The sequence below is a fragment of the Scleropages formosus genome, chromosome 23 (assembly GCF_900964775.1).
Source record: "Scleropages formosus chromosome 23, fSclFor1.1, whole genome shotgun sequence".
Lineage (NCBI taxonomy): Eukaryota > Metazoa > Chordata > Actinopteri > Osteoglossiformes > Osteoglossidae > Scleropages > Scleropages formosus.
This window is the reverse complement of record NC_041828.1, coordinates 18,443,607-18,466,311: the sequence shown is the minus strand read 5'-3', so window position 1 is coordinate 18,466,311 and position 22,705 is coordinate 18,443,607. Positions and strand designations below refer to the sequence as shown.

At 45.7% G+C, this 22,705-nt stretch overlaps 1 protein-coding gene across 2 annotated transcripts; it reads left to right on the top strand.

Moving 5' to 3' along the window:
* Positions 1-331: 331 nt before the first annotated feature.
* enpp2l (ectonucleotide pyrophosphatase/phosphodiesterase 2-like) lies at positions 332-22,246 on the top strand. Of its 2 annotated transcripts, XM_018727218.2 has the most exons (26): positions 332-653; positions 2,730-2,835; positions 3,352-3,507; positions 4,198-4,323; positions 5,296-5,356; positions 5,720-5,817; positions 6,717-6,796; positions 7,218-7,337; positions 8,478-8,533; positions 9,957-10,022; positions 10,140-10,212; positions 11,339-11,447; positions 13,423-13,548; positions 13,860-13,891; positions 14,366-14,493; positions 15,439-15,498; positions 15,899-15,983; positions 16,129-16,216; positions 16,359-16,528; positions 17,176-17,230; positions 17,569-17,723; positions 17,922-18,057; positions 18,534-18,611; positions 20,046-20,178; positions 20,907-21,060; positions 21,612-22,246. In XM_018727218.2, the coding sequence occupies exons 1-26, from the start codon at positions 636-638 to the stop codon at positions 21,780-21,782; spliced, it is 2,640 nt and encodes an 879-aa protein (XP_018582734.1). In that variant the 5' UTR covers positions 332-635; the 3' UTR covers positions 21,783-22,246. The 2 variants fall into 2 exon arrangements, with proteins under 2 accessions (XP_018582734.1, XP_018582735.1); XM_018727219.2 differs by lacking the exon at positions 15,439-15,498.
* Positions 22,247-22,705: the final 459 nt, after the last annotated feature.

The following is a 22,705-nucleotide window of genomic DNA, read 5'->3' as shown; positions in this document are numbered from 1 at the left end:
TGTGGACTGTTGTTGTCACTGTGGACACTGACGCGACGACACGGTCAATATGAGAACTCATTTCTTCGCAGGAGTCGAAGCCAATTGGATTTAGGACAACACAAAAGCACGAATAATGACGTTATAGTTTTGTTAGGGCGTTTGCTGTGAAATATTTGTGTTGAGAAAAAACACAAAGATATATATTGCTCTTATTGCACCGTTAGATTCACGCTCCGCTCAGCGCTTCCCGCCGCTCAAGGAGAACGAGCGGTGTCTCGCGCTGCGCCCCCGCGCGCTGCATCTTTATTGGATCTGTAGGGGGACGGCAAGGGGGAGGGGGTGGCGGGGGGCGAGCTCGCGCATGGGAGCGACACCGCGGCGGAGAGCGGACTGCGGTTTAAAAGGACATCTGATCCGCAAACAGCGCCATTGTCCCGCTCGACAGCTGTCACCGTTACTTCATCGGACGCGACAGAAAGAGTAAAATTTAGCAAAGTTTAAAAAAAAAAAAAAAAAACAGACTGGACCAAGACCCAGAAGCAGCCGCTGGTGTCCCACACGCACGCGCTCGCAGCGTGGACAGGTCGCACACGGCCACGCGCACTGTGTGTGTGGATTAACCGCAAAGAACCGCAGCGCTCAGATCTGCGATCATGTTACTGGATAAACTGGTACGGTAAGAGTGCTCCGCTCGAGCACACGCTGTTTTACGCGGATTTACTGCACACTAGTCTTCTGGAAGCAACAGTGACACAATACTGTAATCAGTCACCAGTTAGTGTAATGAATAAATGATAACTGTACGGCGGACAGTTGGTCGAGGATGAAAACCAGTGTACTTTGAATCTCACGCGATTCGACTCCTCAGATAAGGCCAATTTCGCAATGAATTTAAGCGCAGAATGAAGAAAAAAACACCTCCGTCCCGTGTGTCCGATCATCATGCGTTCGCGTTGCGTCAATTATTATACTGTACCACCTTTTTTACAAACGTGCTGAAAGTGCGCGGTTATTCGCGGGAACAGTTGCTGTGTGTGTGTGTGTGTGTGTGTGTGTGTGTGTGTGTGTGTGTGTGTGTGTGTGTGTGTGTGTGTGCGCGCGCGCCGGACGCGCTCGTGCTCAGACATGCCTACCGCTGTCACAATTGTGGTATTTACTCTTTCGGGGAGTAAACATGCGCGGGCTTGCTCATTAGGTAATCATTAACGCGAGCCGCATCCACGTGCCGCGTGTTGTTTTTCGGGCGGGGAACCTGTCAAACCGCGGGGACGCGCCCGGGGCGGTGGGGGTTGAGGGTTTGTCCTTTAAATCGGGGTTCGCTCGTGGCGGGGGCGCACCGTGACACTGTGATCTCTTAATTGTTATCGGTAATAATGACATTTACATATTCAGCAGACACTTTTCTTCAAGGCAACTCCCAATGAACTCTATGCAGTGCTATCAGCCCACACACCTTATTCACCGTGGTGACTTACACTGCTAGATACACTACTTACACTGGGTCACTCATCCATACATCAGTGGAGCACACACACACTCTCTCTGTCACTCACACACTATGGGGGAACCTGAACAGCATGTCTTTGGAGTGTGGGAGGAAACCAGAGCACCCAAAGACTTACACTGCTAGATACACTACTTACACTGGGTCACTCATCCATACATAAGTGGAACACACACACGCTCTCTGTCACTCACACACTATGGGTGAACCTGAACAGCATCTCTTTGGGGTGTGGGAGGAAATCCATGCAGACACAGGGAGAACATGCAAACTCCATACAGACTGAGCGGGGATCCAACCCATGTCCTCTTGCACCACCCAGGCGCTGTGAGACAGAGCAGTGTTAATCGGTACACACACGTCCCAAGCAGGGTCGTGGCTGGAGGAAGCACCCCAAGCAGGACCCTGCCAAGCCCACTACGCCACCGCACCCCTCTCTCTATATATAATAATTATAATAATAGTAATAAATAGATACATAAAAATATATATATAGTGGAGGGCTGGGTAAAGGGATAATAAACGTTGTAAGGAACTGATAGCCCAAGGGGTGCTGGCAACATAATGGTTAGAGCTGCTGTCTTTGGCTTAGGAGGCTCCAGGTTTCAATACAACCTCCTTTTATAGTACCCTAGCAAAAAAGTACCTACCTTGATTTAATCAGGTTTAAAAAAATGCACAAACAAGTAGATCATTGCAAGTGGTTTTGGAGAAAATTGTCAGGTAAATGTAAAGTGTACTAGAGTGATCACTCGTCTTCTTATTTGTTATTTTTCTGAGCCCTTTGTCCAAGGTCCACTTATAGTTCAGTGGAAAATGGTAAATGACCTTCATGATGATTTGCTCAGATATAAAACTGCATAGAGGGGTGCGGGGGCACAGTGGGTTGGACCGGGTCCTGCTCTCTGGTGGGTCTGGGGTTCGAATCCCGCTTGCGATGGACTGGCGTCCCGTCCTGGGTGTGTCCCCTCCAGCCTTTTGGTGGGTTAGGCTCCGGCTCCCCGCGACCCCGTATGAGACAAGTGGTTCAGACAATGTGTGTATTTGTATGTAAAGCTGTGTATATTTACTATAACAGTTCAGCATCGGCACCTTGATCAAAGGTACTGTGTCAGAAGCGGGATTTGAACCAAGATCCCTGAGACCGTAAGGCCACAGCCCAGAGCTCTGCGCTTCGTGATGCTTTATGTTGCATGAAGATTTGTTTAAACTGTTTTGCTTAACATGTATTTAAAATTCCTAGGTGCTCCACGTCCTGGCTTTGCTCTCCGCCTCCCCTGTTTTTCTGGCATATGTTTTTCAAGCCAAGCGTGCTGGGGAATGGGACGAGACTCCATCGCATCCCAAAGGTGAGGAAATAGTTTGGAAGGCAGTTGTCATATTTTTGAGATGGGAACGCTAAAAAAGGGTAAATAGTTCTACCTGGCTTTCGCCTGTACCGATGCGCTATATTTGCAGAAAGAAGGAATTACAGCCGAAAGTTGTGTTACGAGACCTGTGAAATTCCTGTGTGTGTTCGGCTATGAAGAAAGCGTTCTTTCCGGAGGCTTAGGTTTTTGCAAACATTCAGCACACGCGACACCCTTATGTGAGCTCTGTTGCACAAGGCATAGAGAAGTCCCCTGCTTGCAGTAAGCAGGGTAAATACCTTGCATAAGGGTACCACTTCAGGAGCAGGGATTGAAACCCAGGTCTTTTCAATGGACGGCTCTAAATGCTATATTATCTGGTGCTCCTACGTAATCAGTTTTACACTGATTTGCCCATTCATACTCTTACTTAAATAATTCAGGATGAGAACCTAAGTAAGCACCGCCTCCGGGGAAGATGCACATGCATGCGTTAATGACCATGTCCACTGACAGTGACCCCCGACTCCCCGTGGGTGAGCTCCTCGGGCTCCTGCAAGAACAGATGTTTTGAGCTGGAAGACGTAGAGCCTCCCAACTGTCGCTGTGACAACCTGTGCAAGACCTACAACAGCTGCTGCTTGGATTTCGACGAGCATTGCTTGAAAACAGGTTTTCCTGTCTTTTTTTTTTTTTTGTGGCTCCTTTGAACGTTCTCATAAAATCACTGCCTTTAGACCTTCTCACATTGAATACAAGTCCGGGTTTTTTGTTAGGCTCTGCTAATTTGCATTCGCATGTATTCTTTTTAAATCTGACAAATTTGTGTCGTTTGTTCTCCAGTCACATTTGTTTTTTGCTCATTTGCGTTTGGTTTATCATTTGTTTTATCTGTAATCGTAAAAGTGCCGTGAGTCTGCCTTCAGGATAGTGCTATATAAGAGTAAATTGCATTATATTCTAATATTATCCCCGTCCGGGGTGTGTCCCCTCCCCCTCCGGCCTTGCGCCCTGTGTTGCCGGGTTAGGCTCCGCGACCCCTCTTGGGACAAGCAGTTGTAGACGTTGTGTGTGTGTAATATTGTCTTTAAAATATTAATTTCGCTATAGACTTGAGCTGTAATAACTTATTCTCAGATGTTATGTGCTTTGTGATTTCTAATCTAAAGAGTATTTTTCTCTGCCTTATTTCCCTTCTCTTGTAGTCAATATAGTCAATAATGGCAACATAACAGCTAAACGTGTTTAAACCAGTATGTAGAAATGCTCACCCTTCACGGTTTAAGGCACTGAGCTGTGCTGCTCTAGTACTGTAGCAGTGGTGCCGAGGGTAAAAAGGACTTGTGCTACCTGCCTTGGCAGCGGGAGGGTTCGAGTGCAGTAAGGATCGCTGTGGCGAGGTCAGGAACGAGGCCCATGCGTGCCACTGCTCAGATGACTGCCTGGAGAATGGGGACTGCTGCACCAACTACAACGTCGTCTGCAAAGGTGAGTCTCCCGTCTGCTGGGTTGATGTCATGGACCAGTCGTAAATGACGTCCCTTTTCACTTCCTTAGTCTTAAACAAGCTACCAGTCTTCAACGCTGTTTTAAAAACAAAGTATTTATATTATGACCATCCATATATTAGAGATAATTGTTATTTGTAAACTTAATATGATCACAGTTTTTATTAAAATATCATTACAGTTATGAGCTCCAGATTTATACATCTGGAATCTGGATAGATGAATCCAGACTTTTATCGGTAATCAAACGCATATAGTTTTTAGATAACTTTTTAACAGCGAGCAAAAATGACAGTATTGTTCAAGATGCGAAAAATCTCAATTCACTAAGACAATCAAAGCATTTAACTAAAATTACGGCGCCTGCTCATATTTCTCATTACTGTGACAGTTGTCACAGTTACAAGGTTTAAATAGAGCTCGATCCTTCCATGACGCCCCACGAAGAGGTCAATATTAAAGATGGAAAAACACGATGAGCTGATGTTTTGTTTTTCAGGCCTTAGGAATGTCATTGTTTTCTCTCGTTAGTGCAATAGCATCTTGTTGAAGGTCTTACGGCAGTTAAAATAGACATTGAAAAAAGACATTGGAGGGCCTTAGATGATGATCGCAAAATTTTCCTTAAATCGTCATGGCTGCTTCTATTGTGATTATCACGACCGCAGCAGAAAATGTTCCCGTCTGGTTTCGTTTAAACTTCACGAGACTGCCCCTTCTTGGTTGGCGGGAGGAGTAATGCTCAAACAGCAACACATTTAAACCCCGGGAGCGGCGCTGCTGCTTCGGCCTCGAGACATGTCCTCGGTCAGATCCGCTTAAGAAAAAGTTGGGAAACAATGCAACTCACCCAGATTCAGACTCCCTCGTTCTTGGTGTTTGTAGCGAGGCGTGCATGCGTATGCATCTACGTGTCCTGTGAGTTCTGTACTGACTTGTCTTTGTGTGGAAGGGGATACTCCCTGGGTGCAGGACGGATGCGAGCAGATCGAGAGCCCAGGGTGCCCTGCCGGGTAAGTGGTTGTGCGACGTGCACAGCGAACACACTTCATCAGCACAGTGACCGCGGCCGTCACAACCGTTCTCGGCCGCCACGTGTGTGAAAAGAGGTCTTCCGGCTGACATCTGAAACATCTGAAAAGGGCCGGTGTGCTTCACGAAAGCATAATGAATTTTGGACGCCACACACGAACTCCCGTTAATTCACCTTTTCTAGCATCACCTTGTGTGTTTGCAATAGAGCGGTTAGATGTTTGCAGGGTTCCCTTGCGTCATAAAGAGCTACGACAAAGCAGAAGTTGATCTTTTTCGGGTTTTTAACTGTACTGACAGCTGACGAGTCGAAATAGATGAAGAGTCCGTCTCTTTTCCTGCAGCTTTGTGCGCCCGCCTTTGATTCTGCTATCGGTGGATGGTTTCCGCGCCTCCTACATGAAGAAAGGAAGTGTGGTGATTCCCACCATGGATAAACTCCGTAAGAGTCATTGACTGTGTGTGTGCGTGTGTGTGTGTGTGTGTGTGCCAGTGCTGAACACAGTAAAATGCTTACAGAGGCTCCAGTTTAAACCAGTGATGGTCAAAAAAGCTGGCGAATCAGGGCAGTGATGTGGCTTGCAGGGAGTCATAGCTTTTAAATCGCTGCTAAAAGAATGATGGGGGGGTGTGGTGGCGCAGTGGGTTGGACCACAGTCCTGCTTTCCAGTGGGTCTGGGGTTCGAGTCCCGCTTGGGGTGCCTTGCGGCGGACTGGCGTCCTGTCCTGGGTATGTCCCCTCCCCCTCCGGCCTTGTGCCCTACGTTACCGGGTAGGCTCTGGTTCCCCGTGACCCTGTATGGGACAAGCGGTTCTGAAATGACAGAAGAACAATAAGTGTAAATGTGTTCTGTTTTGTAAATGTGATGTCAGAAATTGATGTGAATGTGATATCGTGTTTCAGATGCTTTTAGCTTCACGTAACATGATGGGAAACTGTTTTCAGGAAGTGCATTATTTAATGTAACTCAACAGCTGGAGGGGGGTGCGGTGGCGCAGTGGGTTGGACCGGGTCCTGCTCTCCGGTGGGTCTGGGGTTCGAATCCCGCTTGGGACGCCTTGCGACGGACTGGCGTCCCGCCCTGGGTGCATCCCCTCCCCCTCCAGCCCCACGCCCTAAGCTACCGGGTTAGACTCCGGCTCCCCCGTGATGGGACGAGCGGTTCAGACAGACAATAAACAGCTGGATTTTTTTTAGCTGAAATTAGATCAAACATTGTACATTTAAGGTGGGACCCTCATACCTTGCAGCCGGTGAACTGCCAGGGTTTCCCACCCTCTGCCGCCTTTTGTGGCACAAAGCGTGGCGTGTTGCTCATGTGCTGTGTGAAATCTTTCCAGGATCGTGTGGCACTCACGCACCTCACATGAGACCGGTGTACCCGACAAAGACGTTCCCTAATTTGTACACCCTTGCAACAGTAAGATTCTTCCAAGTGACCTTCCCTTATATTCTCTTTTTTCTTTATTCACGCATATCTAGTGGAAATTGTATCAGGTCTTTATCATCCTTTATATGCAACGAAATAATTGAACAAAACTTTGGAAAAACCTTGAGATTCAATGAAATGTGTTGCCTTTTGCGCCACATTACAAGGAACTAAGAAGCGGTTAAGGTTATGGACTTGTAGCCCAGTTGTAACCTTCACAAGGGTACTTACCCTGACTTGTTCTCATTTAGCTTGGTAGATTAATATTAGTTGCCCTGAATAAAAGCGTCAGCTAGAAAACAAATGAGTGTTTATGCTTACATAAGTGTTTTGGAATCAGCGTGGCATTATGCAATACATCTTTTTTTAATCGTGTCTTGGAGTGACTCATTCTTGTTTATGTCTTTTATAGGGCCTTTATCCCGAATCCCATGGAATAGTTGGCAACTCCATGTATGACCCCGTGTTTGATGCCAACTTCTTGCTCCGAGGGCGAGAGAAACTGAATCACCGCTGGTGGGGAGGTCAGCCTGTGAGTTAGCGTGCTGTCCGCTGCCTTGACGCCTCTCCCTTTAAACCGGGGCTTGAACACCTTCTTTTGAGCTGTGGTCAACTTGGCTGACCTTCTTCTCTTTTACTGTAAGCACGTCAGAGGTTGAGGAAGTGCAGCCGTGAAACTGCAGACGTCAATTTACCAGATAGCAGAGAATTGCACGTTCGCATAAATTATTTGCTGAAGTGTTTTCTGAGGAAGGCTCCGGAAAGAAGTTGTCGACTACAGTATATCAGGGTTAGCTCTACACGAAGTCCTGGAGGGCTTCCCTCCAACATTTCCCATAAAATTCGTTTGACCTGGCGTGCTGCTAGATTCGCGCTGCAGACACTGCAGACCCGTGTGCTGTTCCATGTGGCGGTGAAGATGTGCTGCTCAACAGCGGGGAACTTCAGCTTCAGCTGCGTTCTCGAATGTGATGTGCGATTCTGTCATTGACTGTCGGATCTTAGCAAATGTTGTAAACGAGGCCACAGATGAACGAACTGACTATCCAAATCCCCCATATTGTGGGATCAAGTTGTAGTAAAGCAAAATCCAGAATGTACAGTATTTCTAGCGCTAGGCTGTTCACACTGTTCTAGTGCACTAAATTTTTCTTCTTTTTTAATTACATAATTCAGTATTTTACATTATGACGTAGTGCTTCCAAAGTGAACAAGATGTGACCCTGTAACTTACTTTGGGTAAAAGCATCACCTTAATGATAATAATAATAATAATAATAGGTTCTTGGTTGCCTCCAGTGTGGAGGACTGAGCTCCCCCTCTCACTCAGAACTGCTGAATCCCTCTAAAAATTCAAGAAGGGTCTCAAAAAGCATCTCGTTCAGACCCGCTTCTCTCCCAAACTGCTCCATAAACTTTCGCCACATTTTCAGTTTAAAAATATGACTTGCTATCAGTTCTGTGCGCCGCTGCTCTCGTCCTGTATGCCGGCGAAAACATCGGTATTGGAAACGACTGAGAACGGAGCGTCTGCACCTGTATCCCTCCTGTCTGTCGGTGAAACGCACGCCAACGAAAGCGTATTAGTAATGTCGACCCACGGTAGTTATTGTACCTTGCAATAATGTCACTCCTTCTGCATGCTTTACATAGAAGCTTGTTGTGTCTTCAGATCTGGATCACGTCCGTGAAGCAGGGGGTGAAGGCGGGCACCTTCTTTTGGCCAGTGTAAGTTCACTCAGTGTTCTCCTGCATGTGTGTTATACGCACCCTATGTGTCCTCCTAACCTTACGGGGACACTTTTTCCACTTAACTGCCCCCGCTAAGACAGTAAAACCCGCTAACCTTTCCAAAAATCCCCCAACAAGGCTACGAACACACTTTACCTGCCGGTGTCTCTATGGTGGTGATGTGTGCGCGAGAGAGACGCTTGACTTTTCCTTTTCCCTTTAATTTTCAAGGCGGTTTGAACTCAGAACGAAATGGGTCTCAACCGCTCTCGCGTTTACTGTGTGATTTGCACTTAGGGGTTGAAGTAAGATGTGTTTGGCTGGTTCGGTCTGGTGTACAAACAAAGGGCCAGTCTTCTGCAGGCACAGACAAGCCATTGATCTGCGGAGGCGTTTTTTTGTGTGGGTGCGTGGGTGGGTGGGAGCATGTAGGTCAGTTTGCGCTCGCCTGTCGGCGTGCATTAACGTAATTACACGAAGGCATTAGCTCCTGATTTTCGAGGTGCAGGAGCTCAGACGAGTGCCCGTCGGGTTCTGCTTTTCCTCTGCGGCTCCCATGCGGCACAAGTGACGGCGCGACACGCGAGCCCCCTCCAGTCCCTCTAAGTGGGGGAGGTTCGTTGTGAAATCCATGAGCAGAACTGCAGAGATTTTGTGCACGTGTTTTACGTCAAGGTCAAGCGTTCTCTTCTCTTATCTGTGTAGCTGCCAGAGACATTTTATGTTCTGCTGTGAGGCGGCGTTAGCTTAGTCACTGCCGATGGAATCCCATCACACACACATTTTCTGAACCGCTTGTCCCATACGGGGTCGCGGGGAACCGGAGCCTAAACCGGCAACTCAGGGCGTAAGGCCGGAGGGGGAGGGGACACACCCAGGACGGGACGCCAGTCCATCGCAAGGCACCACAAGCGGGATTCGAATCCCAGACCCACCCGAGAGTAGGACCCGGTCAAACCCGCTGCGCCACCACATCCCTGAACATAGATTCATATGATACTCAGTATATAGTATTCATTTAAGCTTTAATGCAGCAAAGAAAATAAAGACAGAAGAAAACTGTGAAAACAATGAAAATGAATTTACACTCACAGGACAAGCTGACATGACCTGTTGATGTGTGTGAGTATGAGAGTGTTACATTGCTCTGTATTTTGTATACACTTGAGTGAGTGATTGTAGGGAGTTCAGTGCAGTATGTCTAGCACTGTCAGTCACCCTAGATGAGATTGTCAGCTATATGAATGTGCAAATGCTCAGCCGTCGACAGATGTGCGATATTCATATTTGGTCCTTGAAACGCCTGGTAACCCTCCTGACTGGAAAGGGCACGACTGTACTGTGTTTACTTCTGGGACTGTCGGATACGTCCACGGCTCTCTTCTCGTAAGTCCACACATCGTGTGCGTTGTTTCCACAGAGTCATTCCTCTAGAACGAAGGATTCTGACTATTTTACACTGGCTTCACCTGCCTGACGCAGAGCGGTGAGTCCATCGTGCGTGTGTGTGTGTGTGTGTGTGTACAAATAAGAAGCTCTTCTTTGCAAGAGAGGAGAACGCGACTCCTACTCACCGCAAGACCGTGTTCCTCTTCCACTGCAGACCCTATGTGTACGCGGTCCACTCGGAGCAACCGGACTCTTACGGCCACAAGCTGGGACCCCTGAGCAACGAGGTGGGCTCAACTGGGTATTGAGATGGCAAGCAGTATTGAGTATTGGACAGTTGGTAGTGTAGTGCTTAGCGCTACTGCCTTTGGCCCCAATGGTTGCGGGTTTGGTCCCCACCTCCCGCTGTAGTACCCTTGAGCGAGGTACTTACCCTAAATTGCTCAAGTAAAATTACCCCACTGTATACAGTAGTACCTTGCCCTTTTGTTGTTAATTGGTTCCAAAGGGTGTGACTTAAGTTTAAAAACTGCAGAAAACGAAATAACCCCTAAAAAAATCACTTTAGACCCTCTATAAACCCCAATAAGTATTCCCCTTAAGTGTATACACTTCAGTTAATGCTAAAGTAAAGAAAAAACAAAGAAAAATCCAAAAAAATGGCAGGTAAATAAGACAACATTGTTTTTTTGATTTTATAGATTACAATATATTATTTTATATAGGGGGGGGCACGGTGGAGCAGTGGGTTGGACCAGGTTCTGCTCTCCAGTGGGTCTGGGGTTCGAGTCCCGCTTGGGGTGCCTTGTGAGGGACTGGCATCCCCTCCTGGGTGTGTCCCCTCCCCCTCCGGCCTTACGCCTTGTGTTGCCGGGTTAGGCTACGGCTCCCTGCGACCCCACATGGGACAAGCGGTTTCAGACAGTGTGTGTGTGTGTATGTATTTTTATTTGATTTTACACTTTTTTTTATTGTTTTTAAGTGATTTTTAAGTTTCTAACAGTTTTTAATATTTTCGTAAAGTCGAAATGGACGCAACACGAAACGACGTAGGGCGAGGTATCACTGTAAATGGGGAAATGATTGTAAGCATGTAATAATTGTGACCTTAACATCGTAAGTCGCTTTGGAGAAAAGCGTCAGCTAAATGAATAAATGTAAAATACTGCGAAGACAGCTTGTCATTTTGCCCGCGTGTGTATGCACACACACACACACACACACACATTGCGATGAGCTGGACTAACTGGAAACGGTTTTCCTTTGAAAGTGCGTCGGAAGGACGCAGGCTTTGTCATTCCTTTGGCAGCTGGTTGAAACAAATACGGAAATCTCCTTTGAAATTTACTGCGATGCTTTTCATTGCCTGGGATGCTGTCGGGAATTCTTCCGTCTTGGTTTTGTGTGTTGCAGCTGAACAATCCCCTGAAGGAGATCGACAAGATTGTGGGGATGCTGATGGATGGTCTGAAACAGATGAAGCTGCACCGCTGTGTGAACATCATACTGGTGGGCGATCACGGTAATCACGATTGCGCCGTGTCTTCCACGCCGCTTGGGGAATCTTCAAGCCTGTCTAGCAGGGTTGGCCATTTTTTTTCACCGCAGAAATGACCACACCGTTGATTCAGTTCAATTCAATTCAGTTTGTTTTTATCGAGCGTCTTCTCATGCAGTGACATAATGAAACTCTTATGAAAAAATCTTCCTAAATATATTTTTTGTAGAACGCTAATGATATTCGGAGTCAAATGCTATTATATAGACAACATGTGAACTTTTTATTCTTTAATAACTTTTTATTACATCATCATTAGTAATGCTGAACCTACAGGTTTTTCACCTCATGGAAGCTTTTGTTTTGCTTTTATTTCAGTTTGCATGGTATGTATATTGAGGGGGTGCGGTGGTGCAGTGGGTTGGACCACAGTCCTGCTTTCCGGTGGGTCTGGGGTTCAAGTCCCGCTTGGGGTGCCTTGCGACGGACTGGCGTCCCGTCCTGGGTGTGTCCTCTCCCCCTCCGGCCTTACGCCCTGTGTTACCGGGTTAGGCTCCGGTTCCCCGCGACCCCGTATGGGACAAGTGGTTCTGAAAATGTGTGTGTGTGTGTGTGTGTGTGGTATGTATATTCCCAGATGTACAACATTTTTCTGCATTATCTTACAATTCCATGGCAGACATGACCTACATAATAAAAGGAAAACGTTAAAGTGGTGAAAAATAAGTGATTTGAATGGCATGGACAAATGCTCTGACAATAATGTGCACTCATACACACACACACACACACACACACACACACTGGCTGAAGCCGCTTGTCCCAAGTGGGGTCATGGCAAACCAGAGTCTAACCCAGCAACACAGGGTGTAAGACTGGAGGGGGAGGGGACACACCCAGGACGGGACGCCAGTCCATCACAAGGCACCCCAAGCAGGACTTGAACCCCAGAGCCACCAGAAAGGAGGACCTGGTGAAACCCACTGTGCCTCCGCACCCCCCTTACAGTCATACAGGAATTCCAAATTTTTTGGAAATATTTAATGCTTGTCATAATATTTCAGCTCACCTAAATCGAATCAGCCTCATGTTTTTATGAAATTGCCACTTCTGGCCATTGTGACGATTGGTCAGTTGGTTGCCCACTGCTAGTTAAAATGTGTACCCTCAGGAAGACAGTTTTCCAGGGTTGTGGTTCAACAATTTAAATATGTATTAAGTAGTTAAGGAGTAGGGGGATGCGGTGGCGGAGTGGGTTGGACCACAGTCCTGCTCTCCGGTGGGTCTGGGGTTCGAGTCCCGCTTGGGGTGCCTTGCGACGGACTGGCGTCCCGTCCTGGGTGTGTCCCCTCCCCCTCCAGCCTTGCGCCCTGAGTTGCCGGGTTAGGCTCTGGTTCCCCGTGACCCCGTATGGGACAAGCGGTTCTGAAAATGTGTGTGTGCGTGTGTGCGTGTGTGTGTAGTTAAGGAGTCTGCATGTTCTCCCTGTGTCTGAGTGGGCTTCCTCCGGGTGCTCTGGTTTCCTCCCACAGTCCAAAGACATGTGGTTCAGGTTCATCCATAGTGTGTGAGTGACAGAGAAAGTGTGTTCCACTGATGTATGGATGAGTTACCCATTGTAAGTAGTGTGTCGAGCAGTGTAGGTCACCTTGGTGAATAAGGCGTGTGTGCTGGTAACACTACGTAGAGTTCGTTGGAAGTCCCTTTAGAGAAAAGTGTATGCTAAATAAATAAATGTAAGTACATATGTATTTATATTTTATCCTTCTAGGTGCAAAATAGATTGGTTTATATTTTTAAAAATATTACCTTTTTTTCAAACATACTTAATCTCACTTAATCATTTGTAGAGGATGCCCAACATAACCATACCCATTCCCATGGAGGGAAACCTACAGGGTGTTCATTTTATCTTCAATGATTTGTCAGAATCTCTGAAAATGTTTTATTTGTCCTGGATGCGGTATGATTTTCCAACGGCTGTCCTCTATTCCCACAGGCATGGAAGATGCCCACTGTGACAGAACAGAGTTTTTGAGCTCATACCCTGTGAATGTGGACGACATCATTTTGATCCCTGGATCTCTTGGACGAATCCGTTCCCGCATTCCCAACAATCCCAAATGTAAGTTCGCTGTCAGATGACACACAGTGGAGAATGTGGCCCTCAAGTCCGGTCCTTGTGACATTCACATGGCTGCTGCATGCCAGGCAAGATAAAGAAATGGAAAAATGTATTAATGCATAATTCAGTTCATTATCTCCAATGTTCCACATCGAAATTTCACATTTTCCCCCTCATTTATTAAGATCACAGTCCACTGAGGGTTCTTCTAAGTTTTGTCATTTGCAGAGGTGAAAGAATACTGTGAAGACTTCTTTTAAGGGACAGGGCAGAAGTATTAAACATATAAATTTCTTTTTTTTTTTTTCCAGATGATGCAAAAGCTATCGTGGCAAACCTTACAGTGAGTATATTACATTACAGTTAATACATGTAGCTAAGATTTGTATCTTTTAAAGAAGAAGATTCAGGTGGATACTCCTCCCACTTGTTAAACGATAATATAATATAATATAATGGCGTGGTGGCGCAGTGGGTTGGACCGGGTCCTGCTCTCTGGTAGGTCTAGGGTTCAAGTCCTGCTTGGGGTGCCTTGTGACAGACTGGTGTCCCGTCCTGGGTGTGTCCCCTCCCCCTCCACCTTTACGTCCTGAGTTGCTGGGTTAGGCTCCGGCTCCTCGCGACCCTGTATGGGACAAGTGGTTCAGACAATGTTTGTGTGTAATATAATATAATATGTGTTACATTATGTAATATATGTATAATGTTTTTCTGGTTTTTGGACCCATTAGGATCATATAAAATCTAGACCGTGTTTTGTCTGACATATTAAAAATTTGTATGGTACCACCATTATGACCTTGTGCTGTTCCCTCAGTGCAAGAAATCAGACCAACACTTCAAGCCCTACCTGAAGCATCACCTCCCTAAGCGGCTACACTATGCCAACAACCGCAGGATTGAGGACATCCACCTTCTGATGGAGAGAAAGTGGCATGTGGCAAGGTATTATTTCTCCCTCCTGCCCTTGTTTGCCCTTTAAACCTGTGAAATGCAGTAAAAACTGTAATTCTCTTCCGAAAGTGGAAGCCTCGGGCTTTGGAGATGATCACACTGCGCTACATGCATCCTACCAAGAGTGAAGAGCCTAATAGTTATGGAATGACTGCTGCATATAAAAAGTCAGCAGGTGGTGTATTGGTTAGAACTGGTGCCTTTGGTGTCTGGTTTGAGTCCCAGCTGTAGTACCTGTGAGGATGGTGCTCGTCTTAAAATACTACCCAGCTGTATACATGGGTAAATCACTGCAAGTAGCCTGGCATTGTAAGTTGTTTCAGAGCAAAGGATTGGCTAAGATAATAAATTTAAGTGTTTAAAAGTCATTGTTCCACTACTGACCACGTTCAGCAGTCACCATTCAAGTACTGACTGTAAGGATGCGAAGCATTTTAGGTGATGTAATGAATACACCCAGAAAAGGTCAGGACATGGGCCTGGATACTGATGATTTTTGTACATGGCGTGCCTTTGGGTTCCGATTCCAGCGATACTTTTTTTTAATCACGATGGACTAGTAAAATCTGCATGATGCTAAGTGAAGAATTCACGGTGCTTTGTGCCAGATTAAGAGGTGGTATATTGGATTCAGGTCTTCATCTAAAGTAAGGGATACATCTGTTCGCTCAGGTTAGCCAGTTAGAAGTCCCCTGGGCACTGCCACTGAAGAAAAGCAACAAAAGCCGAACTCTTGGATGCTCCTCCAGTCGTGCTTGTGTTATAGTTTGCATGCCGTTTGTAAATATCCCTCTTGTTGTAACAGCACCTTTCAGCGAGCCAGAGAGCAGAGATATTCAGCCAGATACCCTGAAGCTGAATCTCTCTGCTCTCTGGGTCTCAAAATCACATTATTATGAGGGAAACTGACTGGCAGGTGACCTCTCTCACATTCAGAAGTGTGACGGAATCAGACATTTCAGACCACCCGGATCTCGACATGGAGTTCCCACACAGGTAACGCAGTTGTCTGCCCAATCAGAGGGACTTCGGGGAACCCTGTACCAACTGGCATTCCTTAACACGTTGACTTCTTGGACTGACCGATTCCCTTCCTCTTGACTCCCGACACTTAGCAGGGTTGGTTAAATGTGAAAAAGCTCTACTCCAGTGTCTCTTTCTAGGTGATGTGGTGCTGGCTGTCGTCTCTGTACCCGGGAGTACTACTAACACTTTGCGTGGTGTTTGAGGGGACCGTTTGCCTGAGACTTTCTACGCAGGGAGCCCGGCCACATGCATGTCCTTCGGGTTCTTTGCGCTGGTGGTGCTGCAAGAGCTGTCGCGGGCCTTCTCATCTATCAAAATCTAGGAGTCCAGTAACAGATTTGACTTTATTGTTTACTATGTCACATCTCAGGAAATCTCCTGAAGGCAGAAAACACCCTGGGAGATGTGGTTTCTATGGCGACCATGGCTATGACAACAAGTTCAACAGTATGCAGGTGCGTTTCTTTTAAGACTCAGTTTTTGTTGTTTTGTGGTTATTATGCCCTGCATTTTTCTTATTAATATAGGCACATTGTCACAGTTGTTTCACTGTACAGGGCATCATGAAGCTCATAGATGCTGTTCAATCATATATTTCAGACAATCTTTTTGGGCTATGGACCTAGCTTTAAATTCAAGACAACAGTGCCAGTGTTTGAAAACATTGAACTTTACAACGTGATGTGTGGTAAGAGTGCTACTTGGTATGTTTTAACTTCTCATTCCTCTTGGAACTTTGTACAGCCAAAAATAAACATGCATTTCTCAATACAGCGCAGCCATGTGCCAACTGGAGTACTTAGATTGTGCTCTTGCTCCTTCTTCTACAGATCTCCTAGGGTTACAGCCCGCTCCAAACAATGGAACTCGTGGCAGCCTGAACAGTATGTTGAAAACCCCCCCTTACACACCCATCGTGCCAGAAGAAGTGGCTTCACCTGCCCCCTTGGAACCTGTTACTATTCCCACAGACGACCTGGGATGTAGCTGTGATGACAAGGTCACTGTAGGGACAATCACAACTTTTTAATGCTCCTGGTCTTCAGAATAACTCAGTGTGATGCTGTATCACCGCAAAGTTTGATCATCCTGTCAAGTATTTAAGTCTCTTTAAAGGAAATTTTCAATTATTATTACTGCAATTCACTGACATCCTGTTCAGGGTATACTCTGTCTTCCACCTAATGCTTCTGGGATAGGTTCTGAGCCGCCATTACCCTCCACTAAACAATTGGTTATTGATGGTGGATGAATGTGTTGCTATTGCTGTTGTTTTTGTCATTATTAGTTAGATGAGGTGGATTTATATTGTTAATTTTGTACAATGTTCAGCTTTGGGAAAGTATCATATTGGTCTGAATATTACCCTAGTAGGGTGTGGTGGCGCAATGGGTTGGACCAGGGTCCTGTTCTCTGGTGGGTCTGGGGTTCAAGTCCCACTTTGGGTGCCTTGCGATGGACTGGCGTCCTGTCCTGGGTGTGTCCCCTCCCCCTCTGGCCTTACACCCTGTGTTGCTGGGTAGGCTGCGACCCCACATGGGACAAGTGGTTCAGAAAATGTGTGTGTGTGTGTATTACCCTAGTAACATGGATTTGCTTTTCAGGCCATCTGTGTTAATCTTTGGCGCTTGGCTCTGCTTGTTACAGAACAAAGTGGAGGAACTTGGTCAAGAACGCTCTCTTCCTGAGGACATTAAAGACGGTAAGCAGATTTGCGGATTTTGGATGTTTCCTTACTTCGGTATTGACACTGGATTCATGACATACACTATGTGGCTTTCTCTCAGTTTTGCAGTAAAGGACTGTAGTGGCTGTTGAGTGTTTACTTTTTGACTTCAGGCAGAAATATGAATTTTGAATGGCTGCTGTAAGCGAGATTAATACGGGTGGGGTGAGTTGAGGACTTACATGGCCTTGAAACTACCTCGCCCAAGCCATATGTGCTGCTTGCCATAATTATAAACGCTGGTCAAACGCAAATGATGAATTAGTGATTTTTTTGTGGGTTCGGCTGACTTTGTGCTTGTCTCAACACGTTAGCCGTGGCTTCTGCGGACAGCAAGAACCTTCCATACGGTCGTCCCGCAGTTTTGTTCCAGACAAAATACAGCCTTCTTCACCACAATGACTTCATCAGTGGCTACAGCGAAGCCCTGGCCATGCCCCTGTGGACCTCATATACCGTATCCATAGACGTACGTAACACGATCTCTTTACGAGTGATCTTCTCAAAAGTGTTTCAGCAGTCCTGCTGTAAAGCTGTTCACTCAGTCACCTGCTTTGCAAATGATGTGCTCTAACTTGTTCAAGCTTCATTTCTGCTACCGTGGGCACTATAGATCAATATTCTGTAGTTGTTTCGCCTCATATATGACAAGCAATTTCTGTTCCAGGTGGAGGTTAGGCCTCTTCCAGAGTACATGACCAACTGCGTGAAGCCGGATGCTAGAGTGGCTCCTGCTCATAGCCAGTCCTGCACGGGCTATGGTACCGATCAGCAGATTTCTTATGGCTTCCTCTTCCCTCCGCGTAAGTATTGCCTTTTTATTTTTAAATTTTTTTCAAGTTCACACAGTAGCAGAGCCACTCTGAAACAACAATGCAAAATACCCAACAGGAACTGCGTGGCTATATCAAGCACATGACAGTATATCAAAAAAGCAGTAGCGCCAATAAATGCGCAAAACAGTTAGGGACACATACGTAAAAGAATACGATTCAGTTACAAAGTTTTAAAAGACGATTTTGCAAAAGCTAGCAGGGGCCGGCAGGCTACAAAATCCTTTCCCTTATTAGCTTAATATGATTATTGTGGGTTTGAACTCTTGGCATGATTGGGTTGCTGGCCCTTAGCAAACAGTGCCCTCTCCATATCAGATCAGCTATGTAAATAGTTGAAATGTCAGCATTTCATTGCTTCACTGGGTCAGGATGTCTACTGAACGATGCTGATGATGATAGCAATGATGATGGTGATAATGGGGACTCAACCCATCTCTTTATAGAACTAGCCTCGTCCACTGAAACCACATATGACGCCGTTCTGATCACCAACACTGCTCCGATGTACTTGGCCTTCAAGAGTAAGTATGCTTTTGTGAGTTGTCTGTGCTTTTTGGACTTTGACTGGTCAGTTAATCCTAACCTAAGGAGGTCTTTGTTCCAGCCAAGCCAAGAGCCTCCTGGATCAGCTTACTTTACTGAATAACTCTCTTTCAGAGTGGTGTAAGGGGAGCTGGTAAATCTGCTGGATTTGTGAATCCAGGAGTGAAGTTGAATATCCCAGGTCAAGTACGGTGTTTCAGTCCTTTTATAAATGCATTGAACTAGGTCCCAGACAGTGATTTTCTTGTTTTCTCTTTTTAAAATCATGTTTCTTAATTGGCTATATGCTTAAAGACCACCTGCATATTTCGTCCAAATTTGGAAACTGAGGGTTTGACTAATTCACCTGATTCTCTGATTTAGAAAAACCGAGCATACATGAGCCTGGCAGAATAAGGCACTATAACCTGATGCAGTTGAATAATTTAATGGAATAGAATGAATTAGTTATTTTCAGCCCAGTATCCTTTGACCTGTGTTCAATTTACTGTGTGATGGCTGATGGCTTCAGAGGGCTAGAGATCACCACTCTCCGTCAGCTCCAGAGAGCCTGTGGTGTGTGGGGGGAGGCACTGCTCTCTGGGGTGTGACCTCACTGTGCTGCACTCTCATCGTGCCTCGGGGAGGCTGGCACCATTTGCCCTGCTTGAAGCGAGAGCCCTGCAACAACCCTGGAGAACAATGTGCATCCTCAGGCTCACTGGAGTCCATGGCTAGTACACAACGATGAGGATGTCATGGTCCATTATTGGTCTTTAGTCCTCTTCCGTCCTGATGCCCGTTACCCCTAGTTGTGTCGGGATCACAAAAGCAGAGGTGTTACTGTTCACTGAGAGACACGATGGAGCGATTTGTGTTTTCAGACACCGACAAATTTGTACCAGGTTCACGGTATTTTTACTGTATGAAAAATTGCACTCTCTTGTCACACTGTCCTGTGAAAAATGACCCGGAACATACGCAACCATTTAATGTTCATTTAAACTTATTATTACTAAAATACTTCTCTGTTATTAAGAAGGTGCACCTCATGAAACTAGCTATTCCTGTTAAAAAGCGATGTGTATTTGCATATTCCATATATGTGTATTGCATATATATTCCAATGGCTTCTGTTTCACAAGACAAATGTGTTGCATCTTTTTAGACAGCTATTTAAGGAATGGACAATATGTGCGTAGCAGACATGATTTAATTGGAAGGTCAAATTGGAAAAGGGAGGAGCAAACCACTAGCATGCTCAACTGCAAAATGCCACAAAGCTGAGCTCATCCACCAAAATAAATTGGTATTACTTCTAGTATAGTTAGAATCCTCTCTTCTCCTGGAAGTACTGGTGGCAGAGCTCAACCAGCAAGGTTGAGGACTTCTGTGCACCATTGGGATTGGGAAGGACCTCTCCTGTCTTGCAGGGATCTGGACCTACTTCCAGGAAACACTAGTGAAGCGCTATGCCGGAGAAAGAAATGGAGTGAATATCATCAGTGGACCCATCTTCGACTACGACTTCGATGGTCTCCGCGACAGCGAGGAGAAGATCAAAGAGTAGGGGCTGATACAAGCTATTTGGCCATATATACTCTGATGTTAACAGTAGACAATACCGTTTATCAATTCAGCATAGACGCAATCAGTGTTTACGCCTTTGTGCCATCTCTGTTTGCTGAGCTGCATCAGTGACCACTGCCCATGTTTCGTTATAAAATGTTTTGAAACTGTCATAAAGTTATATGGCTGTCATATATCTGAAGGTCTGTGGGATCAGCTGTTAGTTGGTTGCAGGCTCTTTTCCCCACACGCTGGTGTAGCACCGAAGAGGAGCCCTGATGAAATATTAACGTGTTTTCAAGGAGAGATTCTGTATTGACACTGGTTCAGTTCAGTGTGTTTTTACAGGCAGCTCTTCTCTCCAAGCTGAGACAGAATTCAGATACGATGCACAGATACAATGAAAAATAGCAGCAGTTTTATTTCATCATTTGGAGAAGCCAGCTGGAAGCTGAGTAGAGGAAATCAAAAAAACTCCCACTGCAAAGAAAGGGAGGAAAATAAACCTCTAGGGGTTCAAGTACCACTGGCTACCCACTCCCATGGGCATTATGATGTCGTAGCAGGGGACCTGTGTGGATATGTCTTGGATAAAGAAGCGGTATATCTGTCAGGCAGAGATATTCTTTGTGAAAAGTAAGGTAGGTAGAACACAGTGACGCTCTGGAGGTGTTTGACTGAGTACAATGAAGTTGGGGTCTGATTCCACTTTTTCTCGCTTTCAGGTACTCGGGCGACTCCCTCCCTATCCCCACACACTACTACGTGGTGATTACCAGCTGCTCAGACAGCACTCAGACTGTGAAGACCTGCGACAGCCCACTCAGTGTCTTCTCCTTCATTCTGCCACACCGGCTTGATAATGATGAGAGCTGCAATGTTAGTGTCGCCTCCTTCCCCAGAGCTTTCAGTTCCTCCTTTATTACCTGCACTTTATTAAGAGCTGTGATTTTGTGACTGGGGGGTGTGGTGGTGCAGTGGGTTGGACCGGGTTCTGCTCTCTGGTGGGTCTGGGGTTCAAGTCCCACTTGGGGTGCCTTGCGATGGACTGGCGTCCCGTCCTGGGTGTGTCCCCTCCCCCTCCGGCCTTTCGCCCTGTGTTGCCGGGTAGGCTCCGGCTCCCCGTGACCCCAAATGGGATGAGTGGTTTAGATGACGATGTCGATATGTGACTGCTATCTCAGCTTTTGACTTTTACCTTTTACTGGAGGGGGTGGTAAATGCATGGTACCCTTACTAAAGCTAAGCTAAAGCTAAAACTAGAGATATGGAATGAAAATATATCGGATATATCTCATTATTTCTTTTGTTGGATATTTCTCCTATTTTTTATTTTCTAGTTAGTAGCCTGGCTTATCATTATGATAATAGAGAAAAAATGCGGTGGATGTTAAAGATGAGCGTTTTGCTCTGTTTTTCACGTCACCCAGAGCTCCGAGGACGAGTCCAAATGGGCGGAGGAGCTGATGAAGATGCACACAGCACGCGTCCGTGATATCGAGATCCTCACTGGGCTGGACTTCTACCGCATCACCAGCAGGACTTACGTAGAGATCCTCTCCCTAAAGACTTACTTGCACACTTTCGAGGGTGAAATCTGAAAACGGCAGTGGTTTCTTCTGAGTACATCTTCTGTGCTTAGGTGTATATTTTTATACAGTGTTTCATATGTGCTCCCTAGAATTTTTGATGCTAGTTAATATTCTAATCTTGTATAACAAATGGCCTTTTTTTTTTGATAACTGTAAGAATGAACTGGTTTTATCATTTGTGCTGATTGTTCTGTTGTGACTTGAGGTGTGGTGTACGTGAGCGAGGTGTGATTTTAATTGGAATAGAAGACTGAAGGTCTGTGAGTGAAGTTCTGTGGCTCAGAATGCTGTACTGTACACAATAATGTAACTGTATCGTTGAGTCAATATATCCTGTTATGTGATTGACCACTAATGACCTCTGTCTTAACATTTAAAGTTGCACCACAATAAAAACCTGTATTTTTACTCAACTGAACAGACTTTTGCTGTAACAGAACTTTTTGATACCCCCCCCCCCCCCCCCCCGACCCAGTTGGACAAAATGTGAAATGTAAAGCACTAAATATAAGTAATTTGCATATTAAAAATCAATGTGATGGTGCCGAAAGTCTATAACTTTGTTAAGGCCAAGTTTGAAATATTTGTCTTAACTTCCATGTAATCCAGGGAAATTTTATATAACCTTCCTAATAAAAATAGTTAACATTTTATAAACTGGTTTAAATATACTTAGTGAAAAAACACACTGAATCCTTTATTTTGTTGTTTAGTGTCAAACTAATATACTGTATCCTTATATTTGTATTGTATGTTTCAGTTCAGCCGTGTACATTTTGGCTTTGCGGTGCAGTATTGTGCAAGTGATAGAAAACCTCAGTCGAAAAAGCTTTATTCCTTTTATTAGGTAATACTATTCAGTGTATTATTTTATTACTAGATTATGCAGGAATGTTAAGAGCCTGTGATTTTTATTGCAGGGCTCACTGTTA